Source organism: Dysidea avara, chromosome 2 (genome assembly GCF_963678975.1).
Source record: "Dysidea avara chromosome 2, odDysAvar1.4, whole genome shotgun sequence".
Taxonomy (NCBI): domain Eukaryota; kingdom Metazoa; phylum Porifera; class Demospongiae; order Dictyoceratida; family Dysideidae; genus Dysidea; species Dysidea avara.
In genome coordinates, this window is record NC_089273.1 from 10,008,205 (window position 1) to 10,033,089 (window position 24,885).

The 24,885-nt window shown below is 38.8% G+C and overlaps 1 protein-coding gene across 4 annotated transcripts in view; it reads right to left on the minus strand.

Moving 5' to 3' along the window:
- Nucleotides 1–24,885, minus strand: part of LOC136246578 (uncharacterized) — a 70,099-nt gene that overhangs the window by 28,670 nt on the left and 16,544 nt on the right. For all 4 annotated transcript variants that reach the window (XM_066038067.1, XM_066038068.1, XM_066038066.1 and 1 more), the window contains 2 exons: nucleotides 7,349–7,414; nucleotides 7,016–7,288 (listed from right to left, as the gene is read on the minus strand). In XM_066038067.1, the coding sequence (XP_065894139.1) occupies nucleotides 7,016–7,288; nucleotides 7,349–7,414 (339 nt within the window). The remainder of the gene's footprint in view (nucleotides 1–7,015; nucleotides 7,289–7,348; nucleotides 7,415–24,885) is intronic.

A 24,885-nucleotide genomic window follows, 5' to 3' on the forward strand; every position in this document is an offset into this window, starting at 1 on the left:
GGATAGGTCCACAATTAATCTCCACTTGCCTGGTTTGTTCTTTTTTGGAATGGCACCCAGTGGGCTGATGTGAACATCTTGGGGATAAACTCCTCTAGGAAGCTTGATCATTCTGTTGAGAGATACCTCTCTGGCCAGGTATTCTGAGATAACTGACGGCACTTTGGATGGCATATTTTCAGATGCTTTCTGCAGATTATGTGTCCTATCAAAGCCAATCCGGAAGCCTTCTGCAATTCCGCTCAATATGTAATTAACATACATTCTGTCTGGGTGGTGTATTAGCAGCTTCCTCCAGCTCTCCAACACTAAAGGAGAGTGACTACTAGCATACAAGGGTGAACCACCTGCTGCCCCTTGGTGACTACTCAGAGCTAGTAGGTCTTCCCTGTAATGGTAGCTGCCATCATTCACCATACCACTCTTGAAGAGAGATAGATTCAGCTGCAAGCCTGTAATGTGAAAGGACCAAGCAGGGATCACACCCCAAGGTGGAAATACTGGCCCTTTATAAGTGAATGCTGATGGGACTGAAAGGTGTGAAATATTACTAAGGCTGGGCTGCTATATAGACCTATGTCACTTTGAGACAGAGGATCACCCAAGAGCAAACACTTCAAAGGCTTGCAACTATCTATTTATAAGTGATATTTAATTTCCTTTATGTATTATCATGTTATTGAAAAAACAACCAAAAAAGAAACGTGACTATTTAATCATGAGTAGCATAAAGTTAATCAGTCCAGTGCCCTTTAGTGAGGGTAATACTTTCCTGCTGTAGATTTGCAGTCTTTTCCCTGGTGCGGTCTTCCACAATGGTAGCACTTGTGGGCAAACTGGCATGGTTGTCGATCACAGTATCCTTTGAAATTCCACTTTAAACACACAGCAGGAATTGAATATGGTGTAGCCCTCTTTCTTGCCATTGCCTCCTTGTGTGGTGCTTTGGCTGTAACAGGAAGAAGCCACGTCTGTTTTTATTGGGCTGCTAGACATTGTCCGTATATGGGGAAGTTCAGCTCCCCCCACTTCCTTAAGGACTTGGCTGCTGCCCATTCTCGAAAATCCTTATCATATTTTAGCCATTGTGTTCCCAAATCATTGGACAGCTGTAGAACTAGGTGTAGGTGGGCTGCCAACCCTGTTGCTTCCTCTTTGGTAGTATTGTTATCAGAACATAATACTGCCATAAACCTGGAAAAAGCCTGGATCCATGACAGTATATCTGTGATATGACTCCTTTTCTTTCTCTGTCCTGAATCATAGAGTATCCACTGTCCAGCAGCATTGACTGTTAGTTCAGCTGGTTGGGTAGCATTCTCTTCGAGTAGTGAAGACAGGCCCACAAATTCCCATCGCCTGATTTTTTCAACCAGCTTAATTGGAAGAGGGGGCATTCCTTCTGCCACAACCATCGAGGGTGCTGGGGTACTGGGTAGTACATCAGATGTGCTGGCACTGCTGAGTGGAGATGGCAGTGAGGGAATGGATGGTACCAGCAGTGGATCAATAGGCAATGACGGCCAGGATGCCAGGGGTACTCCTGCAAAAGGAATACACACACATGAGTTGCTGCCTTGGTACAGTGGACCTGTGGGTCCTTGCAAGTATAATGAGCCATTTAGTGGCGGATGACTACTGACTGGTAATGATAGTTGCTCTCAAATTTTGTTTGTTAGTTTTGCTAGGTAAGCTGCTTGATAATTAAGCTTAACATTTGACTGGTTCTGTTGCCTTTGTCTGAGGCTGATGAATGCCAGCCTATACTGCTGGAAGCTAAATGTCAATTAGCTTCTGCTGCTTGGAACTGGTAGTTGATGTCTACCAGCTTCTGGGTCATATATAACGCTTAACCACAAATGCATCCCCCTCTGGTGTGACCTCTTGCTGTGGGTGCTGACCAATCAAAATGTTAGGTTTGCTGCTTTAGAAAAAGGAAGGTAATCCTCTTGGGTAATACGGTAGCCAAGAATTAAGACTTCTTGTCTGCTTCAATGTATAAGTTCTAACATAGAAAATGCTGGAGGGACAAATTGTCCAAACTGATGGAAAAAACCCACATAAGAATGCAAACTACTCCTAGCTGTCAGGACTTGCAAATTAGAGCTCTATCGGTTGGTAACTAGATTACATTATAGGGCTTACCTCCACTGGCTGAGCTCGTGTTGGATGGTCTTGATGATGGCCTTGGGTCTCCTACCGTGGTAGAAGAACTGCACTGCAAAGGGCTTGTAGCTGATGGGGAAGATTCAAGAATTAGTGCCACAGCTCCCGCAATCTGCTGAATTGTTTCTGCTGAGAAGCTACTTGAGACTGGATTAACAGCATAGCTGCTGATTGAAGCTGAACTTGTAGCTGTGACTGGTGGAGCAGGTGCAGCTGATGAAAATGGAGGAACTTCTTCTTCTGACATTCTCAAGTCTGGTGGTCTTGAAGCAAATTCAGAGACACGAACTCCTGAAACTTCTTGCACTTGCCGAGTAACACAATGGAGTGAGAGATGCTGGCGAGTCCCTTTATACCCTGTCTAGGAATGTGTTTACCTTAGCAACCTGACACCTCCTCTGGGGTCCAAACCCTACCCATAACTTGTTTACCTTCTCAACCAAGCTGTCCTCTCTGGGACAAATGCTTTAAGGAATGTGCAATGTTGAATGCTGCCATAACGACCAGATGGACACCTCATAAGGGAATGTGCTGTGCTGGAAGCATCTTAGCAGGGATGGATGTGTAGTGCTGTTGACCTGCCAGTTAACCCTGTTTAACCTGCTGTTAAACTTGTAATAAAGTACGTGAGCTACAAATATCTATCAGGTTAAATGCCACAGCTTTGGCAATAGCCACACCTCATCTTCAGAAGAAACGTGCTCCAGTACATAGATTAAACGTACTAACCACCACATAACAATGATTCGGCTACAGCTACAACCACTACCATCCTTTACGTTATCCATGTCGAGCCGGCTTACCCTTGGCCATGAGATATGATTATGGTGTGATTTATCGTGATATTGCTGGTTTCCACTGTTTTATTTCAAGATTAATTGTTCAGTATATCCTTGATGTCAGTAACACGGAAGGGTGCGTCACTCCTGGCCCGAACTGATGCGGCTCAACTGGATCCCGCCAAAAACTAGACACAAGTCGCTTTAAATTCCTTCACTCAGTAGACTTGAATATCCAAATGTTCATAGTCTAAATGCTTCCAATCTTCCGAAATCTTCACAAATCAACTTAAGTTTAAATCCACCAATCTACGCACCAAAATATTAGAACAAGTCTCCTGTCGTCTGTGATCACGTGGTAACATCCTATGGGTCCCCATCATTGCTGGGACGTTGAGCAGCTTCGTGAGCAGCTGTGAGGTACGCTATCAGTTTGCTAGCTGTGACATCTGTTATAGTTTGCATGGTTTTTAATTTGTGAGCTTTTACCAACTGTCTTTCTGCTTGTCAGACATTTGACCTAACAAGCCTCCAAATAGTCGATCAAAACGTGATTTTGCTCGGAAAATGGCCGATGACCGACTGTTATTTCTGGCACTGCTAGTTATAATCCTCTGATATAGCGCAACAAGGCAATAACTTCCAAAAATTTCATGCTTCTGATTATAATTTGAGATGTACACCACATATCTTAATTCTGTTTTTTTGTATATGGTTATCCTCATGTATCTTCACTTATTTGTACACAGGTTACCATGACAAAAACTACTATCATTTCACAATTTGTATATTAATTTATGGGTTTTAGTTTTTTCACATCTAGTCTTACATACAATAACTACTTTTGAGTTTGGTAATAATTTCGTGGTAGAAAAAAACTCACATTAGCCCAACAATTCATAGTCAATAGCCCACTTTTAACATTATTCTTAAAGTACTTTTACTAGCTATTTAATTGCTTTAACCAATAGGGGTTTTGGCTGTGCAATAATATTATTAGCTCATTCTCGTATTTCATAATTCATTCAATTACGTTGCTATAATATGCGCTGCTAAGGAAGCACTTGTTAAATAAACTGCTTTTACCAACACAGAAGTATCTTCTAAACTGTTGTATATTTTGACTTTTTCCCCACAGATCCTTTCAACAAAGCTTCAAAGTTGTCCTTCATTTTCGTTCACGTATGTAGGGCATATGCCTCATTTCAACTTGAAGCAATAAGCTAATTCTTGGTAGATTACAAGATCTGCACCGTTGTTTTTCAGTTGTTAAACACCTGTAAAACCTGAAGTTAAAGTAATTCACAAAGTCTGCGGAAAGTTGCCACACCCATATTTCAAAAGAAACCACCTCAGAGCAAAGTTTACCAGTGCATAAGTTAATGGCTTTATTTCACTTTTACTGTTTACATAAAGCTGCTTTCACCATTATTTTAACAATTTTCCTTACGTAGTTTCGTGCGGACAAACATAGACAGGTAGAAAGGCAGATTGGTACACACGCACGCACGCACGCACGCACGCACGCACGCACGCACGCACGCACACACACACACACACTTTTATGAAAATAAACCAAGCACGTGCTCACAGCCGGCTGCGGGTGCACACCTGGTTTAAAAATAGCTTTTAAATCACTCTAATTTTTAAGGAGCTCGTGACTATAGTGAACAAGGTAGCTGGTATATGAGCACAGTATTCTAAAAACTGAACTGCACATGCTTAATCTTTAGATATTCAGACAAACAATGGTTAGCTAATGAGGGGAGATGTGTGGCAAAGAAAAAAAAGTGGATCCTGATGATGAGAAAGAAAATCGTTAGTTTGACTATTTGCATGCAAAACATTCACTAAAATGCCACAGTAAATTAGAGCACAGTTCTAGTTGCAAAGGATGTGGAAATATTTAAAAGAGATAATAATAGTTGAAGCTAGACCTAAACTTTATACCTGGTAGATTTATAGTCTAGTCTTGGTCATTATATCTAAGAGTGAATCATTCCTTATCCATTATACCCTAATGGCAAAACATTTGCCTCTGTACCCACACTATATATGCACTACTTTGTTCATTACATTCCAATGTGGTGGACTACCATTTGTATTGCATAATTTACAGCTTCCTATTTCCCCAAGATGATCATTGAATGGAATTCCTTACCCTACTGTGGGAACTGCAGCTGCTATTGTTGCTGCTCTGCATGTCCACACTACAGCTGCTATCACGGCTAAGAGCTTGGCATATTTGGTTATCAACAAATGGTATCCAGTCAGGTACTATGTTTAATAATTATGATCACAGGTAATTCACCATTGCACTAATATAAATGGTTGGGTAATATAGGACTTATGTTGTGCTGATTGGTAAGTACGTGTACATATGTACTGACATTCAACCTTTGGTATGTATCAAAGTGACAAGGGGGTCTGAATAGCTATAAATTTGGGGTGTAATGTATTGCTTACTAATGTATAATTGAATTAAGTTTGGTACCTATGTACTGTACCTGGAAGCTACGTTACCATAGCCTAGATGGCTTAACTAAGAATGCAATATTGCATGAGTCTAACGTTGTTGGCACGTGGACTCTGCCATAAATTTTGCTGCATCTCTGCTTAGTTGTGTACATTTCCATCACTGTTACCACTGCCATTATTGCTTTGCATGACTGCAATACCTATTGCGCATAATTATGTTGCTGTACATTTTGAGGGTTCCTATTGCTGCTGCTACTGCTATTATCATTGCTTGCATTACTGCTTTACCTACCCCACACCACTGTTGTACACCTGAGGGTTCCTACCATTGCTGCTCGTATCGATTGCTCTGCATGGCTACTTTACCTACCCCACAAAGCTGCTGCTGCTGCTGCCGCCGCTGCTTGCTGTTATTGCTTCTTTCCCTATCCCACATGGGTGTTGTACACATGCGGGTCCCCATTGCTGCTGCTGTTATTACCTATCCCACATATACTGTTGTATACATGTGAGTTCCCGCTGATGCTGCTGATGGCTAAACAATAAAATTTTGCTAACATGTGTCGTCAACTGCACAGCCAAATAAATTGCAATTCTGCCTAATGATTCCTCAATTTCCCTTTGTCACTCCTAAGTTACGTAGCATGGTAAGCCAGCAAACACCAGACAGCACCACCCAAGTATGAGTAAACATGTGGATACTTAAGCCATGAAAATACACAAATAAATGTATGGTTACGTATAGAAAATAAATGTACATCTGTTTTGGCCAGAGATCCCCTTCCCTCCTTTAAAATCAGATGCAGGAGCCTGGCACGCCTGCATTAATTAAGAGCTCGGGGGCAGTTGGGTGGCAATAGAGCAAGCAGACCGGGCTCGCACTTGACACCCTTATGAGGGGTGGGCAGGGGATTTTGCATGTTAATTACTTTTAAAACAATTTTTAATGGGCTACTGACTATGAATATTTGGGCTTAATCAGAGTTTTCATCTACCACAAAATTATTACTAAACTCAAAAGTAGCTAAAACTAGATATGAAACCCATAAATTAACATACTAATACCATACCTGTTTCACTGGCCATACAAAAGTCTCAATATAGCAGTGAAATTTATCCCATATTTCACTGACAGCAGTGAAAAAATTGTAATTTCATTGGCTAGAATTTATGTTAACAATGTATCACCAATTAGTGTCGACGCATGTTTAGTTCATAGTGACAAATTGCATACATAGCAATGCTAATGCACAGCATGCGTATATGCAGCGAGTATGGTATTAACTGGGAATAGCATGGGTAGCAGTGAAATTTGGGATAAATACCACTCTTGTTGTATTGGAAATGGTAAATTTCACTGGGCTTCGCCTCGTGAAATTTATCCCCATTTCCAATACAACACTCGTGGCATTTATCCCAAATTTCACTGCTACCCATGCTATTACTAGTACAAATCATGAGATATTCTGTCTAACTCAAAGTTTTTTGATAAAATATTTAAGAATGGTATGTAAATTTGTGTACTGTATGAATACAAAGGCCTAAAGTAATGGCTTATACAGAGCAAAGTACATCATTGTGAAGTTCCCTACCAGATCTTATTTCACTGATCACAATCATCAACTGATGTGATGTAGTAATAGTCTCCAGTTGATCACACAAATCAAGTAATTCTTCTCTACAGCTCATCCTCTCAATCAAACAATCCAATATTATCTTATTAGCAGTAGTGGAGTTACTACTACTCAATATCATACAAATCTGATAATCACTGATATAATTCTGTAACTTCCCAACACTTTGTTCGTATTTATCAGGCATCAGTTGCAGTATAGTGTGATAATGTGTCTTGAGCAGAGTGAAATCTGAGAACATATAGTAGTTCATATTTAAGGTTTGTAATTCTATATTGATACTGTATGTACCTTTATTCAGAACAATCCTAATTGGTGGGTCTATCCTTTCAACTGCAGGTTCATAAGGTAAAGAAGCTGTTTATAAACAAAAGTATGACTAAATCAAGCGGTTTAGATATTAATGTAACTTTAGCAAGGAGACAATTGTGCATTAAATATGCGGTAGTACATATGTATATGTGACCTACTGAGACACCAATTTTCACAATATTCTATTTTGCTCCCAAAACTTGAATTAAAACTGGGTAGAAGTATGGGTATTACATAAAAAAATTATGCATCCTTTAACCCTTTATTATCGAATGGCTAATATATTGCCATAACGAGTGCCCTTTATAAACGGAGCCATAACTCCTTTTTCCTAGGGGCTACGAAGCTGAAATTGCTAGCAAACTGCTCAGAAGGACCGGGCGCTTCTAATGAAGTTTACCGTTCGGCGATAGGAAGAAGCATGGGCAAGTTATGGCACTTGGCAATATAAAATAGCGTATACAAAACAACAATACCTGTTTAAAACTCCATGTTCGCCTTCTCCCTGCTACTAGGAGGCTTTACTTAGAATTACTCCATTCCCCACGTGATAAGGATTCTAAAAATAAATAGTGTGATGTCATCGCATTGATTAGTAAGATGGCGGTCCCATCTTTCAATGCCATGGCGATACAGAGAAGATACGCTTTCTTCGCTTCACAGCGCGTGAGTTGTGTGTGTGATCTGTAAGTATTCTAGCTGTGTTGGTAGAAGAGAGAGATGGCTATCAAACGATATATAGCTTGATGGGTTAATTAATGGGTGGGGTCCACTCGTATCGCACACAGTTCACATAAGCCATAAAAGTTTTCACACTTGCGGTTTTGTAAAAAAAACTTCGGTAATAAAGGGTTAATAAGTTTGTTATACTGAAACAAAGCTCATCTTACAGTATTGTACTGTATAGTAGGGACCACAAAGGAATAGATGTAGTTCATGAAAGAACATCACCCAAAAACCAGCTTCAATGTTCCTTGACGACGATGAGGCAGTATTGGTTAGATATAACTAAGCCCAAATAAGCTTTCAGAATGACCCAAAATGCTTTAAACAAGTTGTTACGGAATTTTAATTCAAATTTTAACTGGGTAACTGACTGATGCCTTCAGACAAGTGTAATGGCTAACGGCTAAGGCTGTGGGCTAAATTTTTCACTGTTTGACGTTGCTTTGGCCTGAGAGGTGCCTTTTGACATACCACAATATGTACAGTGCATTCTTCATGGATTTACCAATGTCCTTCTTTATGTCCAATTCATCTTTGCAGACAGCGAAAAGTGTTGGTAGCTCAAAATGGCTTCATTTTGTAATGGAAATCGTCCGTAATTTTCATAGTGGTTACTTTGATTGCAGAGGTGCTTTACAAACAGTTCTTGATTTGTACTGATGTGTAACGGGTTGAACATAGCACAAAGTGTAATGATACTTCACTTTCCAGATGATAACTGATATAACTGGGGTGCGCAGCGCCGTTTCTTTCTTTCATTATGTGGGAATTGCAGAATTGATATAACTGGGGTGTGCAGTGTTATTTCTTTCTTTCGGTATACAGGGATTGCAGAGGTGCTTTTTGAACAGTCAAAGCACTGTGAAAAAAGTTAAACATAGCTGACAACCAAATGTAATGGTTCGTAAGATAATTGATATATAAAGCTAGTGCGTGAAGCACTATTTCAGATGTGGTATGCATTGATTCACTAGTAATCATAAGCCCAAGAAGCCGGCGCGCAACCCCGTGAGTATAATGACAGGAAGAAAGAAAACGCAATTTTCGCACCTCTGTAGCTCTGTGCTGCCTTGATGAAACACGACAAATTTTGCTGTGTACATTCCCTCCACCTTCAGCACTCCACATTCCAAATTTGAGCGAAATCGCTTCAGGAATTCCTGAGATATGCGACTTCAAAAATTGGCTTAGTTTCTTCGTTTTTTTTTTCTTCTTATTTTTCTTCCTCTTTTCGCACACTTACAAAAACTGCTATAAAACGCGAACGCGTTATCCGATTGCCTTGAAATTTGGCACACAGAAGGGGGGTATAAAGGCGCATCTCTGTACCAACTTTGGCTGGAATACCATAAACAGGCTAAGAGTTATGAGCGATTATGCACGAAAAATAACACCAATATGTTGTCACGCCTACAGGGTAAACCGCGTATGGGAAGAAGCTGAAAATCGGTGGGTGAATAGGTTAACTATTGAACCTCAAACCTTTTGTGGTTTGAAAGAAATCGAGCTAAAAACCAGGAAGATACAGCGAAAAAATCAACAGTGTGTAACAATTATGCAATCGAGATTAGCTAATGTTTTATTATTATTATTATTATTATTATGCTTGCCACGCCTACCAGATAAACCAATTGGGTTAATGCTTTGAAAATCACTGTACAGATGGAGTTATCATCTTAGAAAGGCTCTTCAATGGTGTAGAAGAATCAGACTTAAAGCCACGGAGTTATAACACGAAATCCAACTTGGTGTAGCGAGTGCGAGATCGAGATACTCTAATAGAGCAGTCATCCTAATAGAGCAGTCACCCTGAACAGAATTCAAGAGATCAGTTAGAAATAAGTAACCTGTATAGAGATCAGCTACAAACAAATCACCCTGTAGAGAGTTCAGCTACAAACAATTCACCCTGTTCAGACATCAGTTAGAAGAAGTTTCCTTGTAGAGAGTTCAGTTACAAACAAATCACCCTGTTGAAAGATCAGCTAGAAGATGTCACCTTATAGATAGTTCAGTTACAAAGAAACCACCATGTAGAGAATTCAGCTACAAACTAGTGACACTGTAGATACATCAGCTAGAAGAAGTTACCTTGTAGAGAGTTCAGCTACAAAGAAACCATTGTGTAAAGAGCTCAGCTGCAAACAAATCACCTATACAGAATTCAGCTACAAACAAATCACCCTGTAGAGAGATCAGGTAGAAGAAGTTACCTTGTAGATAGTTCAGCTACAAACAAATCATCCTGTAGAGAGATCAGCTAGAAGAAGTTACCTTGTATATAGTTCAGCTACAAACAATTCACCCTGTACAGAGCTCAGTTAAAAGAGGTTTCCTTGTAGAGAGTTCAGCTACAGACAAATCACCCTGTAGAGAGATCAGTTAGAAGAAGTTACCTTGTAGATCGTTCAGCTACAAACAATTCACCCTGTAAAGAGATCAGCTAGAAGAAGTTACCTTGTAGAGAGTTCAGCTACAAAGAAACCATCATGTAGAGAATTCAGCCGCAAACAAATCATGTATAGAGAGTTCAGCTACAAACAAATCTCCCTGCAGAGAGATCAGCTAGAAGAAGTTTCCTTGTAGAGAGTTCTGTTCAAACAAATCACCCTGTAGAGAGTTAAGCTACAAACAAATCTCCCTGTAGAGAGATCAGCTAGAAGAAGTCACCTTGCAGGGAGTTCAGTTACAAAGAAATAAACCATGTAGAGAGTTCAGCTGCAAACAAATCACCTGTAGAGAGTTCAACTAGAAACAAGTCACCCTGTAGAGAGATCAGCTAGAAACAAGTCACCTTGTAGAGAGTTCAGCTAGAAGAAGTCACATTGTAGAGCTACAAAGAAACTACCATGTAGAGTTCAGCTGCAAACAAATCACCCTGTAGAGAACTCAGCTACAAACAAATCGCTCAGTAGAAAGATTAGCTAGAAGAAGTTACCTTATAGGGAGTTCAGCTATGAACAGATCACCCTGTAGAGAGTTCAGCTACAAACAAATCACCCTGTAGAGAGTTCAGCTACAAACAAATCACCCTGTAGAGAGTTCAGCTACAAAGAAACCATCATGTAGAGAATTCAGCCGCAAACAAATCATGTATAGAGAGTTCAGCTACAAACAAATCTCCCTGTAGAGAGATCAGCTAGAAGAAGTTTCCTTGTAGAGAGTTCTGCTACAAACAAATCACCCTGTAGAAAGATCAGCTAGAAGAAATCATCTTGTAGAGAGGTCAGCTTCAAAGAAACAATCATGTGAGAGTTCAGGTACAAACAAATTGTCCTGTAGAGAGATCAGCTAGAAAAAGTTGCCTTGTAGAGAGTTCAGCTACAAAGAAACCATCATGTAGATAGTTCAGGTACAAACAAATCACCCTGTAGAAAGATCAGCTATAGAAGAAATCACCTTGTAGAGAGTTCAGCAACAAAGAAACTATCATGTAGAGAGTTCAAATACAAACAAATCACCCTGTAGAGAGATCAGCTATAGAAGAAATCACCTTGTAGAGAGTTCAGCTACAAAGAAACCATCATGTAGAGAGTTCAGCTACAAACAAATCGGCCTGTAGAGAGATCAGCTAGAAGAAATTACCTTGTAGAGAGTTCAGCTACAAAGAAACAATCATGTGAGAGTTCAGGTACAAACAAATTGTCCTGTAGAGAGATCAGCTAGAAGAAGTTACCTTGTAGAGAGTTCAGCTACAAAGAAACCATCATGTAGATAGTTCAGGTACAAACAAATCACCCTGTAGAAAGATCAGCTATAGAAGAAATTTTCTGTTACACCTTTCCAGCTACTGTATAAGTCATTAAGTCTAAGTCCATGAAACTAGGTTAGGTAATCCTAAGGCTGCAGCACATGTTGTTGTAGACCTTCAGTGCTGGTCACTGTAAAGTGTTAATAATAATAAATCACCTTGTAGAGAGTTCAGCTACAAAGAAACTATCATGTAGAGAGTTCAACTACAAACAAATCACCCTGTAGAGAGATCAGCTATAGAAGAAATCACCTTGTAGAGAGTTCAGCTACAAAGAAACCATCATGTAGAGAGTTCAGCTACAAACAAATCGGCCTGTAGAGAGATCAGCTAGAAGAAATCACCTTGTAGAGAGTTCAGCTACAAAGAAACCATCATGTAGAGAGTTCAGCTACAAACAAATCTCCCTGTAGAGAGATCAGCTAGAAGAAGTCACCTTGCAGGGAGTTCAGTTACAAAGAAATAAACCATGTAAAGGGTTCAGCTGCAAACAAATCACCTGTAGAGAGTTCAGCTAGAAACAAGTCACCCTGTAGAGAGATCAGCTAGAAACAAGTCACCTTGTAGAGAGTTCAGCTAGAAGAAGTCACATTGTAGAGCTACAAAGAAACTACCATGTAGAGTTCAGCTGCAAACAAATCACCCTGTAGAGAACTCAGCTACAAACAAATTGCCCTGTAGAAAGATTAGCTAGAAGAAGTAACCTTATAGGGAGTTCAGCTATGAACAGATCACCCTGTAGAGAGTTCAGCTACAAGCAAATCGCCCTGTAGAAAGATTAGCTAGAAGAAGTTACCTTATAGGGAGTTCAGCTATGAACAGATCACCCTGTAGAGAGTTCAGCTACAAACAAATCACCCTGTAGAGAATTCAGCTACAATCAAATCACCCTGTAGAGAGTTCAGTTACAAAGAAACCACCATGTAGAGAGTTCAGCTGCAAAAAAAATCAATCACTCTGTTGAGAGTTCAGCTAGAAGAAGTCACCTTGTAGAGAGTTAAGCTGCAAATAAATCACCCTGTAGAGAATTCAGCTACAAACAAATCACCCTGTAGAAAGATCAGATAGAAGAAGTTACCTTGTAGAGAGTTCAGCTACAAAGAAACCACCATGTAGAGAGTTCAGCTGCAAACAAATCACCTGTAGAGAGTTCAGCTAGAAACAAGTCACCCTGTAGAGAGATCAGCTAAAAACAAGTCACCCTGTAGAGAGTTCAGCTAGAAGAAGTCACATTGTAGAGAGTTCAGCTACAAAGAAACTACCACGTAGAGAGTTCAGCTGCGAACAAATCATCCTGTAGAGAGTTCAGCTAGAAGAAGTCACCTTTTAGAGAGTTCAGCTACAAAACAACCACCATGTAAAGAGTTCAGCTGCAAAAAACTCAATCACCTTGTAGAAAGATCGGCTAGAAGAAGTTACCTTGTAGAGAGTTCAGCTATAAAGAAACCACCATGTAGAGAGTTCAGCTGCAAACAAATCACCTATAAAGAGTTCAGCTAGAAACAAGTCACCCTGTAGAGAGTTCAACTAGAAGAAGTCACATTGTAGAGAGTTCAGATACAATGAAACTCCCATGTAGAGAGTTCAGCTGCAAACAAATCACCCTGTAGAGAACTCAGCTACAAACAAATATGCAGTGTAAAAAGATCAGCTAGAAGAAGTTACCATGTAGAGAGTTCAGCTACAACGAAACCACCATGTAGAGAGTTCAGCTACAAACAAATCACCTGTAGAGAGTTCAGGTCACCCTGTAGAGAGATCAGCTAGAAACAAGTCACCTTGTAGAGAGTTCAGCTAGAAGAAGTCACGTTGTAGAGAGTTCAGCTACAAAGAAACCACCATTTAGAGAGTTCAATTGCAAACAAATCACCCAGTAGAAAGTTCAGCTATGAACAGATCACCCTGTTGAGAGTTCAGTTAGAAACAAGGAATCCTGTAGAGAGATCACCTAGAAGTATCGCCTTGTAGAGAGTTCAGCTACAAACAAATCACCTGTAGAGAGTTCAGCTACAAACAAATCACCCTGTGGAGAGATCAGCTAGAAGAAGTCACCTTGTAGAGAGTTCAGCTATAAAGAAACCACCATGTAGAGAATTCAGCTGCAAACAAACACCCTGTAGAGATTTCAGCTACAAACAAATCGCCCTGTAGAAAGATCAGCTAGAAGAAGTTACCTTGTAGGGATTTCAGCTACAAACAAATCACCCTGTAGAGAGTTCAGCTACAAAGAAACCATTCTGTAAAGAGCTCAGCTGCAAACAAATCACTTGTACAGAATTCAGCTACAAACAAATCACCCTGTAGCGAGATCAGCAAGAAGAAATTACCTTGTAGATAGTTCAGCTACAATCAAATCACCCTGTAGAAAGATCAGTTAGAAGAAGTTACCTTGGAGAAAGTTCAGCTACAAAGAAACCATTTTGTAAAGAGCTCAGCTGCAAACAAATCACCTGTACAGAATTCAACTACGAACAAATCACCCTGTAGAGAGATCAGCTATAAGAAGTTACCTTGTAAATAATTCAGCTACAAACAAATCTCCCTGTAGAGAGATCAGCTAAAAGAAATTACCTTGTAGAGAGTTCAGCTACAAAGAAACCACCATGTAGAGAGTTCAGCTGCAAAGAAATCACCCTGTAGAAAATTCTGCCAGAAACAAATTGCCCTGTAGAAAGATCAGTTAGAAGAAGTTACCTTTTAGAGAGTTCAGCTACAAAGAAACCATTCTGTAAAGAGCTCAGCTGCAAACAAATCACCTATACAGAATTCAGCTACAAATACATCACCGTGTAGAGAGATCAGCTAGAAGAAGTTACCTTGTAGATCGTTCAGCTACAAACAATTCACCCTGTAGAGAGAGCAATTAGAAGAAGTCACCTTGTAGAGTGTTCAGTTACAAAGAAACCACCATGGAGATTTCTGTAATCAATATATGTGACCTTATTTGCGAAAAGGGGTCTTCCACACACATCCAATTCCGTAAACGTTGGAGACCATAACTCAGTGTTCAAGTAACATATTAACCTGAAAATTTCACCATCTATGCAGCTATAGTGGTGCTCACCACTACCCAAAATTCAAAGCAATAGCTCTTTCCAATCTGAAGTTATCAATTGTCAAAGTTGGCAAATTGGATGTGAGTGGAAGGCCCCTTTTCGCAAATCCGGTCACATATGTATTATACAGTATATATAATTTGTACATTTACTGGTAAAATATTTAAAGTACATCTACTTCATCTTTTCTTCTTCCTGTAGTAAAGAAAAAATCATAGGTTAAAAAAGTCCCAAAGCTGGCCATAGGCCGGCTTTGGGGTATACAAATACAAAAAGAAATGAAATCTAATCCAAAACAGCCAAGCTGTAAAAAAGTGTGCGGCCCTCAGAAAGGCTATGGTGAAAAAAGATGTGAAATCCAAGGTGGCAGCCAAGAAATGGCCGTGATGGTAGGTTAATGGTAAAAATTTTAATAATGACAATTTAGGTAAATTTTGTGAAGCGGCACAAAAATTCAACTGAATTGTCGTTATTAAAATTTTTACCATTAACCTACCATCACAGCCATTTCTTGGCCGCCACCTTGGATTTCACATCTTTTTTCACCATAGCCTTTCTGAGGGCCGCACACTTTTTTACAGCTTGGCTGTTTTGGATTAGATCATAATTTCTTAAAAAAACAAGTACACGAAAAAATTGGAATTTCTTAACAATATAGAATAGGGACTACGGCAGACTAATAAAAAATACTGAAACAAGTTTGAGTAGTCCATGATATTAAATTACAGTAAAACAATATGAAGTGTTATGTGCCTATGGTCCTTACTATAGTGGTACCTGATTATCTAATTATCTAGATATCAGAAGACTTGGGATAATAGGTTTATTTATTCAGATAATAAAATTTTGTGCTGCCATGATATAGAAAATCTCTATATCATCAAGACACACGGTAGTGTGTCGTGCGGCCCAAGAAGCCGGCGCGCAACCCCGTGAGTATATTGACAGGAAGAAAGAAAACGCAATTTTCGCACCTCCGTAGCTCTGTGCTGCCTTGATGAAACACGACAAATTTTGCTGTGTACATTCCCTCCACCTTCAGCACTCCACGTTCCACATTTGAGCGAAATCGCTTCAGGCATTCCTGAGATATGCGACTTCAAAAATTGGCTTAGTTTCTTGGTTTTTTTTTTCTTCTTATTTTTCTTCCTCTTTTTGCACACTTACAAAAACTGCTATAAAACACGAATGCGTTATCCGATTGCCTTGAAATTTGGCACACAGAAGGGGAGTATAAAGGCGCATCTCGGTACCAACTTTGGCTGGAATACCATACACAGGCAAAGAGTTATGAGCGATTATGCGCGAAAAATAACACCAATATGTTGTCACGCCTACAGGGTAAACCGCGTATGGGAAGAAGCTGAAAATCGGTGGGTGAATAGGTTAACTATTGAACCTCAAACCTTTTGTGGTTTGAAAGAAATCGAGCTAAAAACCAGGAAGATACAACGAAAAAATCAACAGTGTGTAACAAATACGCAATCGAGATTAGCTAATTTTTAATTTTTATTATTATTATTATTATTACTAGGACCGGGTCACACATAACCAAGTAAATTTGTTAACATATAAAACAACTTGTATTTGCTTTGTCTAACTGTAATGTATACTAAGTATTGTAGTACCTCCATTATCCAAACATCTGTTTCAGTTCAACGTTTAAAGCATCCAGTTGAGTGAATTTGTTCAAATAAATGAAACCCATTTGTTTATATAGAGTTATGTTCAACTACTCTAATAAAACATACACTTACTCTAATAGAATGTTCACGTAATGACGAAATACTCTAATAGGTCACACATGCCCCAGTGCAGTGGTCCCTTTAATGTTCGGCCATCGATACCCAAATGTTTTGTTATTCAAACAGAAGTGACTGTTCTATTTGAGTATTTTGTTTAAGTGTGTATGTGCTATTAGAGTATTTGAATGGAATTCTATTATATAAATGAATCGGTTTAACTTTCCATTATTTACTGAATTTAAATTATAGAAGGACTACTGTACAGAACAAGGGGCAAGCCATGTGCACAGTGTACATACACAAAATACATGGTCATATATTATTATAAAGTTGACGTCACCAGTACCAATACAAAGACACTGAAAGCTCAGTACAACTTTGCAACAATGTTAAAGTATGCTATCAAAATTATAGGGAAACAGATGGACCAGCCAACACAGAGCAGAACTATCATAGAAAGATTGGGAGTTATCTATCACTTAATTTCATCGTATGTGCACACAACAGTCACACATTGTAAGCTAATAACACAATAAAATAGATATTATAGCAATTTATTAAACAGTGGATCCTCAATAATCTGAACGGCACTGTTCTCAAGTTGATATATTATTGACTGTATACAGAACCCTATTCAAATACTTTAATAGAACAAACACTTGTTTTCAAAATACCCTAATAGAACAGTCCTTTCTACTGTTGGGATTAGCAAGTGTTCAGATTACAGGAGTTTGGATTAGTGAGGATCTATACTGTCCACATACATTATAAGCTATATGCCAATAGTTTATATGATAGAATCTTAGTATGCACACTACTAACATGGCTACCCACTCCCAAAATGACAGTTCATTACTATACATGAAACACAAACAAGTTATATTTATAAGAACAACTGCTCATATCAGTGATTTTATGCACAAACTAGCAAATTCGCTCTAATTATAAGACTCTACTTGTATTCATTTATCAATTAGAGTATTGCAGTCTGCATGAATCTTATGTTTGATGCTGTCTGTAAGCTTACATGGAACCAAGCCCATGGCCACTAGCAAGAGTTCATAATATATAAAGAGAGGAGAGTATCCTACTAGATTGTAGCAGGACTAGGTTAAAACACTTCAACGTGAACTAATTGATCCATTGCACACATGATCCAATCCAGGGATTACTCAGATATTTGATTACGCGTCGAACAATGTAACCCTGTGAAAGGGATCAGTGGACAGCTCACTGTGACTGAGCACTAAATCTACAAGGCAGACATTTCAGCACAAGAAACATTCAGGATACAAATTCATCCTTCTGTCAGCCTACAACATGTGCAACAGTGTAGTGCCAATTTATCAGTAAATTTAATAAAAATTAAATAGTGTGTATTTCGCCAAATTAACAACTGCAAATTGCCTAAATATTATTTTGTTGTTACACAGCATTTACACATGCTTTGAGGTTATGTTATGACGTTATCACTTGTCAGCAGAAGTCTACCAAGTGAGTGGGCAAAAGACAATACCAGTTAATAACCACTATACAGATAACAAGCGTCAACTCTGTGCTCAGTGTACATACATAACAATATTATATGGTCAACTTATATAAAGCTAACGTCCCCAATACCATGTACAGTATGACACTGAACAGGAACATTATCAACCCCATCTACTTTATTCTCAGTACAGATGGATCAACCAACACAACACAGAACAACAATATTAAAGAAAGACTGAGAGTTATCCATTACTTAATTTCACTGAATGTACGTACAATAGTCACATATGTGACCATCTCAGCGAAAACCTGTCTAGTTCGCACAACCTCCGAATATATACATTTTTAAATTTCTCAACATTATCTGCATAGTCCAAGGAATGGTTCACCAAAGTTTCAGACTTCTGTGGTGAGTAGGTTTGGAATTATAGTACTAGAAAGTAGGAAGTACAAGAAAATCAATTTGTACAGTGACTATACTAAAAATAAACTACAAGCGCTTGCATTCGCAGCCATAACTTCCATTTGGATTAGTCTACAAAGTTGGAATTTGGCTTACAATGTTCACCATGGATTGGCAGACCAACTAAGGTATAGTTTTAGCCTTGCATTCACCTGTGCATAGGCGTATGAAAGCTGTTTTGTAAAAAAACAGCAATAATTTTGTTTACGTTTACTGCTCCATAAACAAACTCATGTAACACGCAAACCATTGGGGCTACAGAAATGAAACAAAGATTTTCGAACTGTCCATGAGTAAGATGGTGTACAGTTTAATTGATTTGAATCTTCCTTCTTCGAGTACTCACCCGATAAAAACTTGCATATTTTTTCTTGTAGCATGTGTAATTTTACGAATTATTTACAATTTTGATTTTCTCAATACTCATGTTTGTGCAAACTAGACGGGTTTTCGCTGAGACGGTCACATATTGTAAGTTATCATACACACATACTGTACACAGTCATACATTACAAGCTATATGTAACAACAGACGTTTAACCAGAACATAACTATATTAGTATCCTATAGCATACTGTATGCATGCGATATATAGACTAGTGTTATGTGAGTAGTTAGCAACAAGTTTATAGTTGGTTGCGAGTGAATCTTTGGGTTTGTTTTGAAACGTGCACTGTTACAATACAGAATCTTAGTACATACTCCACTGACACTGCTACCATCCACAAATTAAATAGCTCATTACATCTACATTTGCACTGCTATTGTAGTCATCATTACTCAGTGTTAACAACATTACAGTGCTTGGTTTTACTGCTATAGTAGCTATAAGCCATGTTATCTACAATAGATTTGTCTTGACTAGCAGTTGCACATCCAGTGCTGCAAAGGTATGGTAAAAGCAAATGTTCAAAGCATATTGTTTATCTTATGACACATGTGACTGCATCATTAGTGTACAACATGCACAGTACTGATATGTCTACAGAAGCCACATACACATGAAACACAAACAAGTCTTATAAGAACGACTGCTCTATGACAAACTATTTCTTGGTGCCCCTTACTCGATCCTGAGCACAGTAAACGGAGCCTTTTATCATAGAAATTTTGTTTTGCTACCTTTTAGCTAAACAATGTTTGTTATAGTAGCTAAAAATAGTTAGTCGCCACTTATGAACTAGCCACTAAATAACAGACCACACAGCGTAGTATCAGCGATTTGAGAGTAGTACAAACTTGTAAATTTGGTCCAATAATAAGACTTTTGCCCTACTGACTATACGCTAAAACCTCGTAAGTGTATTCTAATGCTTTTGCACATTTTAATACTCAAATGGAATACCCTAAAAAAACTACCTAAGTATAGTTGGAGTACATTACATAGAACTAACCTCCAAGTAAGAAGACATTGTTGTTTCCACCAATAATAGTGCTTTCCCGCATAGGAGGCAAGGAGTCAAGCGCCTGGCTTAACGCGCAGGCGGCGCAGCGCATTTGAATTGGTTGCTATGAGCTACAAACCGGCCTTACTAGTTACTGGGCACGCAAACAGGTTTTACGAATGGTAACTAACGAGTTACTGGTTGTCAGGAACTGAAAAGGGATGGCGTTATATGGAAAACTCTATTCAATAACGAAGGCACAGAAGAAAAAATCCCTTTTTATTTTTCCTATTTTAGTATCGTCTAACACAATCCCGGTGAGCATTTGTGTGTGTGCTAAGTAGTTTCGCTGTACATTAATTAATTAATTAATTATTTAATTTATTATTTATTTATTTATGACGTCACTTATTATTATTATTATTACTTGGTTATGTAATTATGCTTGCCACGCCTACCAGATAAACCACTTGGGGTAATACTTTGAAAATCGCTGTACAGATGGAGTTATCATCTTAGAAAGGCTCTTCAATGGTGTAGAAGAATCAGACTTAAAGTCACGGAGTTATAACACGAAATCCAACTTGGTGTAGCAAGTGCGAGATCGAGATACTCTAATAGAGCAGTCATCCTAATAGAGCAGTCACCCTGAACAGAATTCAAGAGATCAGTTAGAACCTGTATAGAGATCAGCTACAAACAAATCACCCTGTAGAGAGTTCAGCTACAAACAATTCACCCTGTTCAGACATCAGTTAGAAGAAGTTTTCTTGTAGAGAGTTCAGTTACAAACAAATCACCCTGTTGAAAGATCAGCTAGAAGATGTCACCTTGTAGATAGTTCAGTTACAAAGAAACCACCATGTAGAGAATTCAGCTACAAACTAGTGACCCAGTAGATACATCAGCTAGAAGAAGTTACCTTGTAGAGAGTTCAGCTACAAACAAATCATCCTGTAGAGAGATCAGCTAGAAGAAGTTACCTTGTAGATAGTTCAGCTACAAACAATTCACCCTGTACAGAGCTCAGTTAAAATAGGTTTCCTTGTAGAAAGTTCAGCTACAAACAAATCACCCTGTAGAGAGATAAGTAAGAAGAAGTTACCTTGTAGATCGTTCAGCTACAAACAATTCACCCTGTAAAGAGATCAGCAAGAAGAAGTTACCTTGTAGAGAGTTCAGCTACAAAGAAACCATCATGTAGAGAATTCAGCTGCAAACAAATCATGTATAGAGAGTTCAGCTACAAACAAATCTCCCTGTAGAGAGATCAGCTAGAAGACGTTTCCTTGTAGAGAGTTCAGCTACAAACAAATCACCCTGTAGAAAGATCAGCTAGAAGAAATCACCTTGTAGAGAGTTCAGTTTCAAAGAAACAATCATGTGAGAGTTCAGGTACAAACAAATTGTCCTGTAGAGAGATCAGCTAGAAGAAGTTACCTTGTAGAGAGTTCAGCTACAAAGAAACCATCATGTAGATAGTTCAGGTACAAACAAATCACCCTGTAGAAAGATCAGCTATAGAAGAAATCACCTTGTAGAGAATTCAGCTACAAAGAATCTATCATGTAGAGAGTTCAACTACAAACAAATCACCCTGTAGAAAGATCAGCTATAGAAGAAATCACCTTGTAGAGAGTTCAGCTACAAAGAAACCATCATGTAGAGAGTTCAGCTACAAACAAATTGGCCTGTAGAGAGATCAGCTAGAAGAAATTACCTTGTAGAGAGTTCAGCTACAACGAAACCATCATGTAGAGAGTTCAGCTGCAAACAAATCACCTGTAGAGAGTTAAGCTACAAACAAATCTCCCTGTAGAGAGATCAGCTAGAAGAAGTCACCTTGCAGGGAGTTCAGTTACAAAGAAATAAACCATGTAGAGAGTTCAGCTGCAAACAAATCACCTGTAGAGAGTTCAGCTAGAAACAAGTCACCCTGTAGAGAGATCAGCTAGAAACAAGTCACCTTGTAGAGAGTTCAGCTAGAAGAAGTCACATTGTAGAGCTACAAAGAAACTACCATGTAGAGTTCAGCTGCAAACAAATCACCCTGTAGAGAACTCAGCTATAAACAAATCGCCCTGTAGAAAGATTAGCTAGAAGAAGTTACCTTATAGGGAGTTCAGCTATGAACAGATCACCCTGTAGAGAGTTCAGCTACAAACAAATCACCCTGTAGAGAGTTAAGTTACAAAGAAACCACCATGTAGAGAGTTCAGCTGCAAAAAAAATCAATCACTCTGTAGAGAGTTCAGCTAGAAGAAGTCACCTTGTAGAGAGTTAAGCTGCAAATAAATCACCCTGTAGAGAATTCAGCTACAAACAAATCACCCTGTAGAAAGATCAGCTAGAAGAAGTTACCTTGTAGAGAGTTCAGCTACAAAGAAACTACCATGTAGAGAGTTCAGCTGCAAACAAATCACCTATAGAAAGTTCAGCTAGAAACAAGTCACCCTGTAGAGAGATCAGCTAAAAACAAGTCACCCTGTAGAGAGTTCAGCTAGAAGAAGTCACATTGTAGAGAGTTCAGCTACAAAGAAACTACCACGTAGAGAGTTCAGCTGCAAACAAATCATCCTGTAGAGAGTTCGGCTGGAAGAAGTCACCTTTTAGAGAGTTCAGCTACAAAGCAACCACCATGTAAAGAGTTCAGCTGCAAAAAGCTCAATCACCTTGTAGAAAGATCGGCTAGAAGAAGTTACCTTGTAGAGAGTTCAGCTACAAAGAAACCACCATGTAGAGAGTTCAGCTGCAAACAAATCACCTGTAGAGAGTTCAGCTAGAAACAAGTCACCCTGTAGAGAGTTCAGCTAGAAGAAGTCACATTGTAGAGAGTTCAGTTACAATGAAACTCCCATGTAGAGAGTTCAGCTGCAAACAAATCACCCTGTAGAGAACTCAGCTACAAACAAATATGCAGTGTAAAAAGATCAGCTAGAAGAAGTTACCTTGTAGAGAGTTCAGCTACAACGAAACCACCATGTAGAGAGTTCAGCTACAAACAAATCACCTGTAGAGAGTTCAGTTAGAAACAAGTCACCCTGTAGAGAGATCAGCTAGAAACAAGTCACCTTGTAGAGAGTTCAGCTAGAAGAAGTCACATTGTAGAGTGTTCAGCTACAAAGAAACCACCATCTAGAGAGTTCAGCTGCAAACAAATCACCCAGTAGAAAGTTCAGCTATGAACAGATTACCCTGTTGAGAGTTCAGTTAGAAACAAGGAATCCTGTAGAGAGATCACCTAGAAGTATCGCCTTGTAGAGAGTTCAGCTACAAACAAATCACCTGTAGAGAGTTCAGCTACAAACAAATCACCCTGTAGAGAGATCAGCTAGAAGAAGTTACCTTGTAGGGATTTCAGCTACAAACAAATCACCCTGTAGAGAGTTCAGCTACAAAGAAACCATTCTGTAAAGAGCTCAGCTGCAAACAAATCACTTGTACAGAATTCAGCTACAAACAAATCACCCTGTAGAGAGATCAGCAAGAAGAAATTACCTTGTAGATAGTTCAGTTACAAACAAATCACCCTGTAGAAAGATCAGTTAGAAGAAGTTACCTTGGAGAAAGTTCAGCTACAAAGAAACCATTTTGTAAAGAGCTCAGCTGCAAACAAATCACCTGTACAGAATTCAACTACGAACAAATCTCCCTGTAGAGAGATCAGCTAGAAGAAATTACCTTGTAGAGAGTTCAGCTACAAAGAAACCACCATGTAGAGAGTTCAGCTCCAAAGAAATCACCCTGTAGAAAATTCTGCCAGAAACAAATTGCCCTGTAGATTGAAAGATCAGTTAGAAGAAGTTACCTTTTAGAGAGTTCAGCTACAAAGAAACCATTCTGTAAAGAGCTCAGCTGCAAACAAATCACCTATACAAAATTCAGCTACAAACACATCACCCTGTAGAGAGATCAGCTAGAAGAAGTTACCTTGTAGATCGTTCAGCTACAAACAATTCACCCTGTAGAGAGAGCAATTAGAAGAAGTCACCTTGTAGAGTGTTCAGTTACAAAGAAACCACCATGGAGATTTCTGTAATCAATATATGTGACCTTATTTGCGAAAAGGGGTCTTCCACACAAATCCAATTCCGTAAACGTTGGAGACCATAACTCAGTGTTCAAGTAACATGTTAACCTGAAAATTTCACCATGTATTCAGCTATAGTGGTGCTCACCACTGCCCAAATATCAAGGCAATAGCTCCTTCCAATCTGAAGTTATCAATTGTCAAAGTTGGCAAATTGGATGTGTGTGGAAGACCCCTTTTCGCAAATGCGGTCAAATATGTATTATACAGTATATATAATTTGTACATTTACTGATAAAATATTTAAAGTACATCTACTTCATCTTTTCTTCTTCCTGTAGTAAAGAAAAAAACGTAGGTTAAAAAAGTCCCAAAGCTGGTATACAAATACAAAAAGAAATGAAATCTAATCCAAAACAGCCAAGCTGTAAAAAAAGTGTGCGGCCCTCAGAAAGGCTATGGTGAAAAAAGATGTGAAATCCAAGGTGGCGGCCAAGAAATGGCTGTGATGGTAGGTTAATGGTAAAAATTTTAATAATGACAATTCAGGTAAATTTTGTGAAGCGGCACAAAAATTCACCTGAATTGTCTTTATTAAAATTTTTACCATTAACCTACCATCACAGCCATTTCTTGGCCGCCACCTTGGATTTCACATCTTTTTTCACCATAGCCTTTCTGAGGGCCGCACACTTTTTTTACAGCTTGGCTGTTTTGGATTAGATATATATATCACCAAGGTTTATATCACAATATGAACATATATCATGATATAGAACTAACTATAACATTTGCAAGACAAACATATTCATTGAAAGATTAAATGTATACCACAAGCAAAAATTACTCTTGTTTATCAGGTTTTAAAT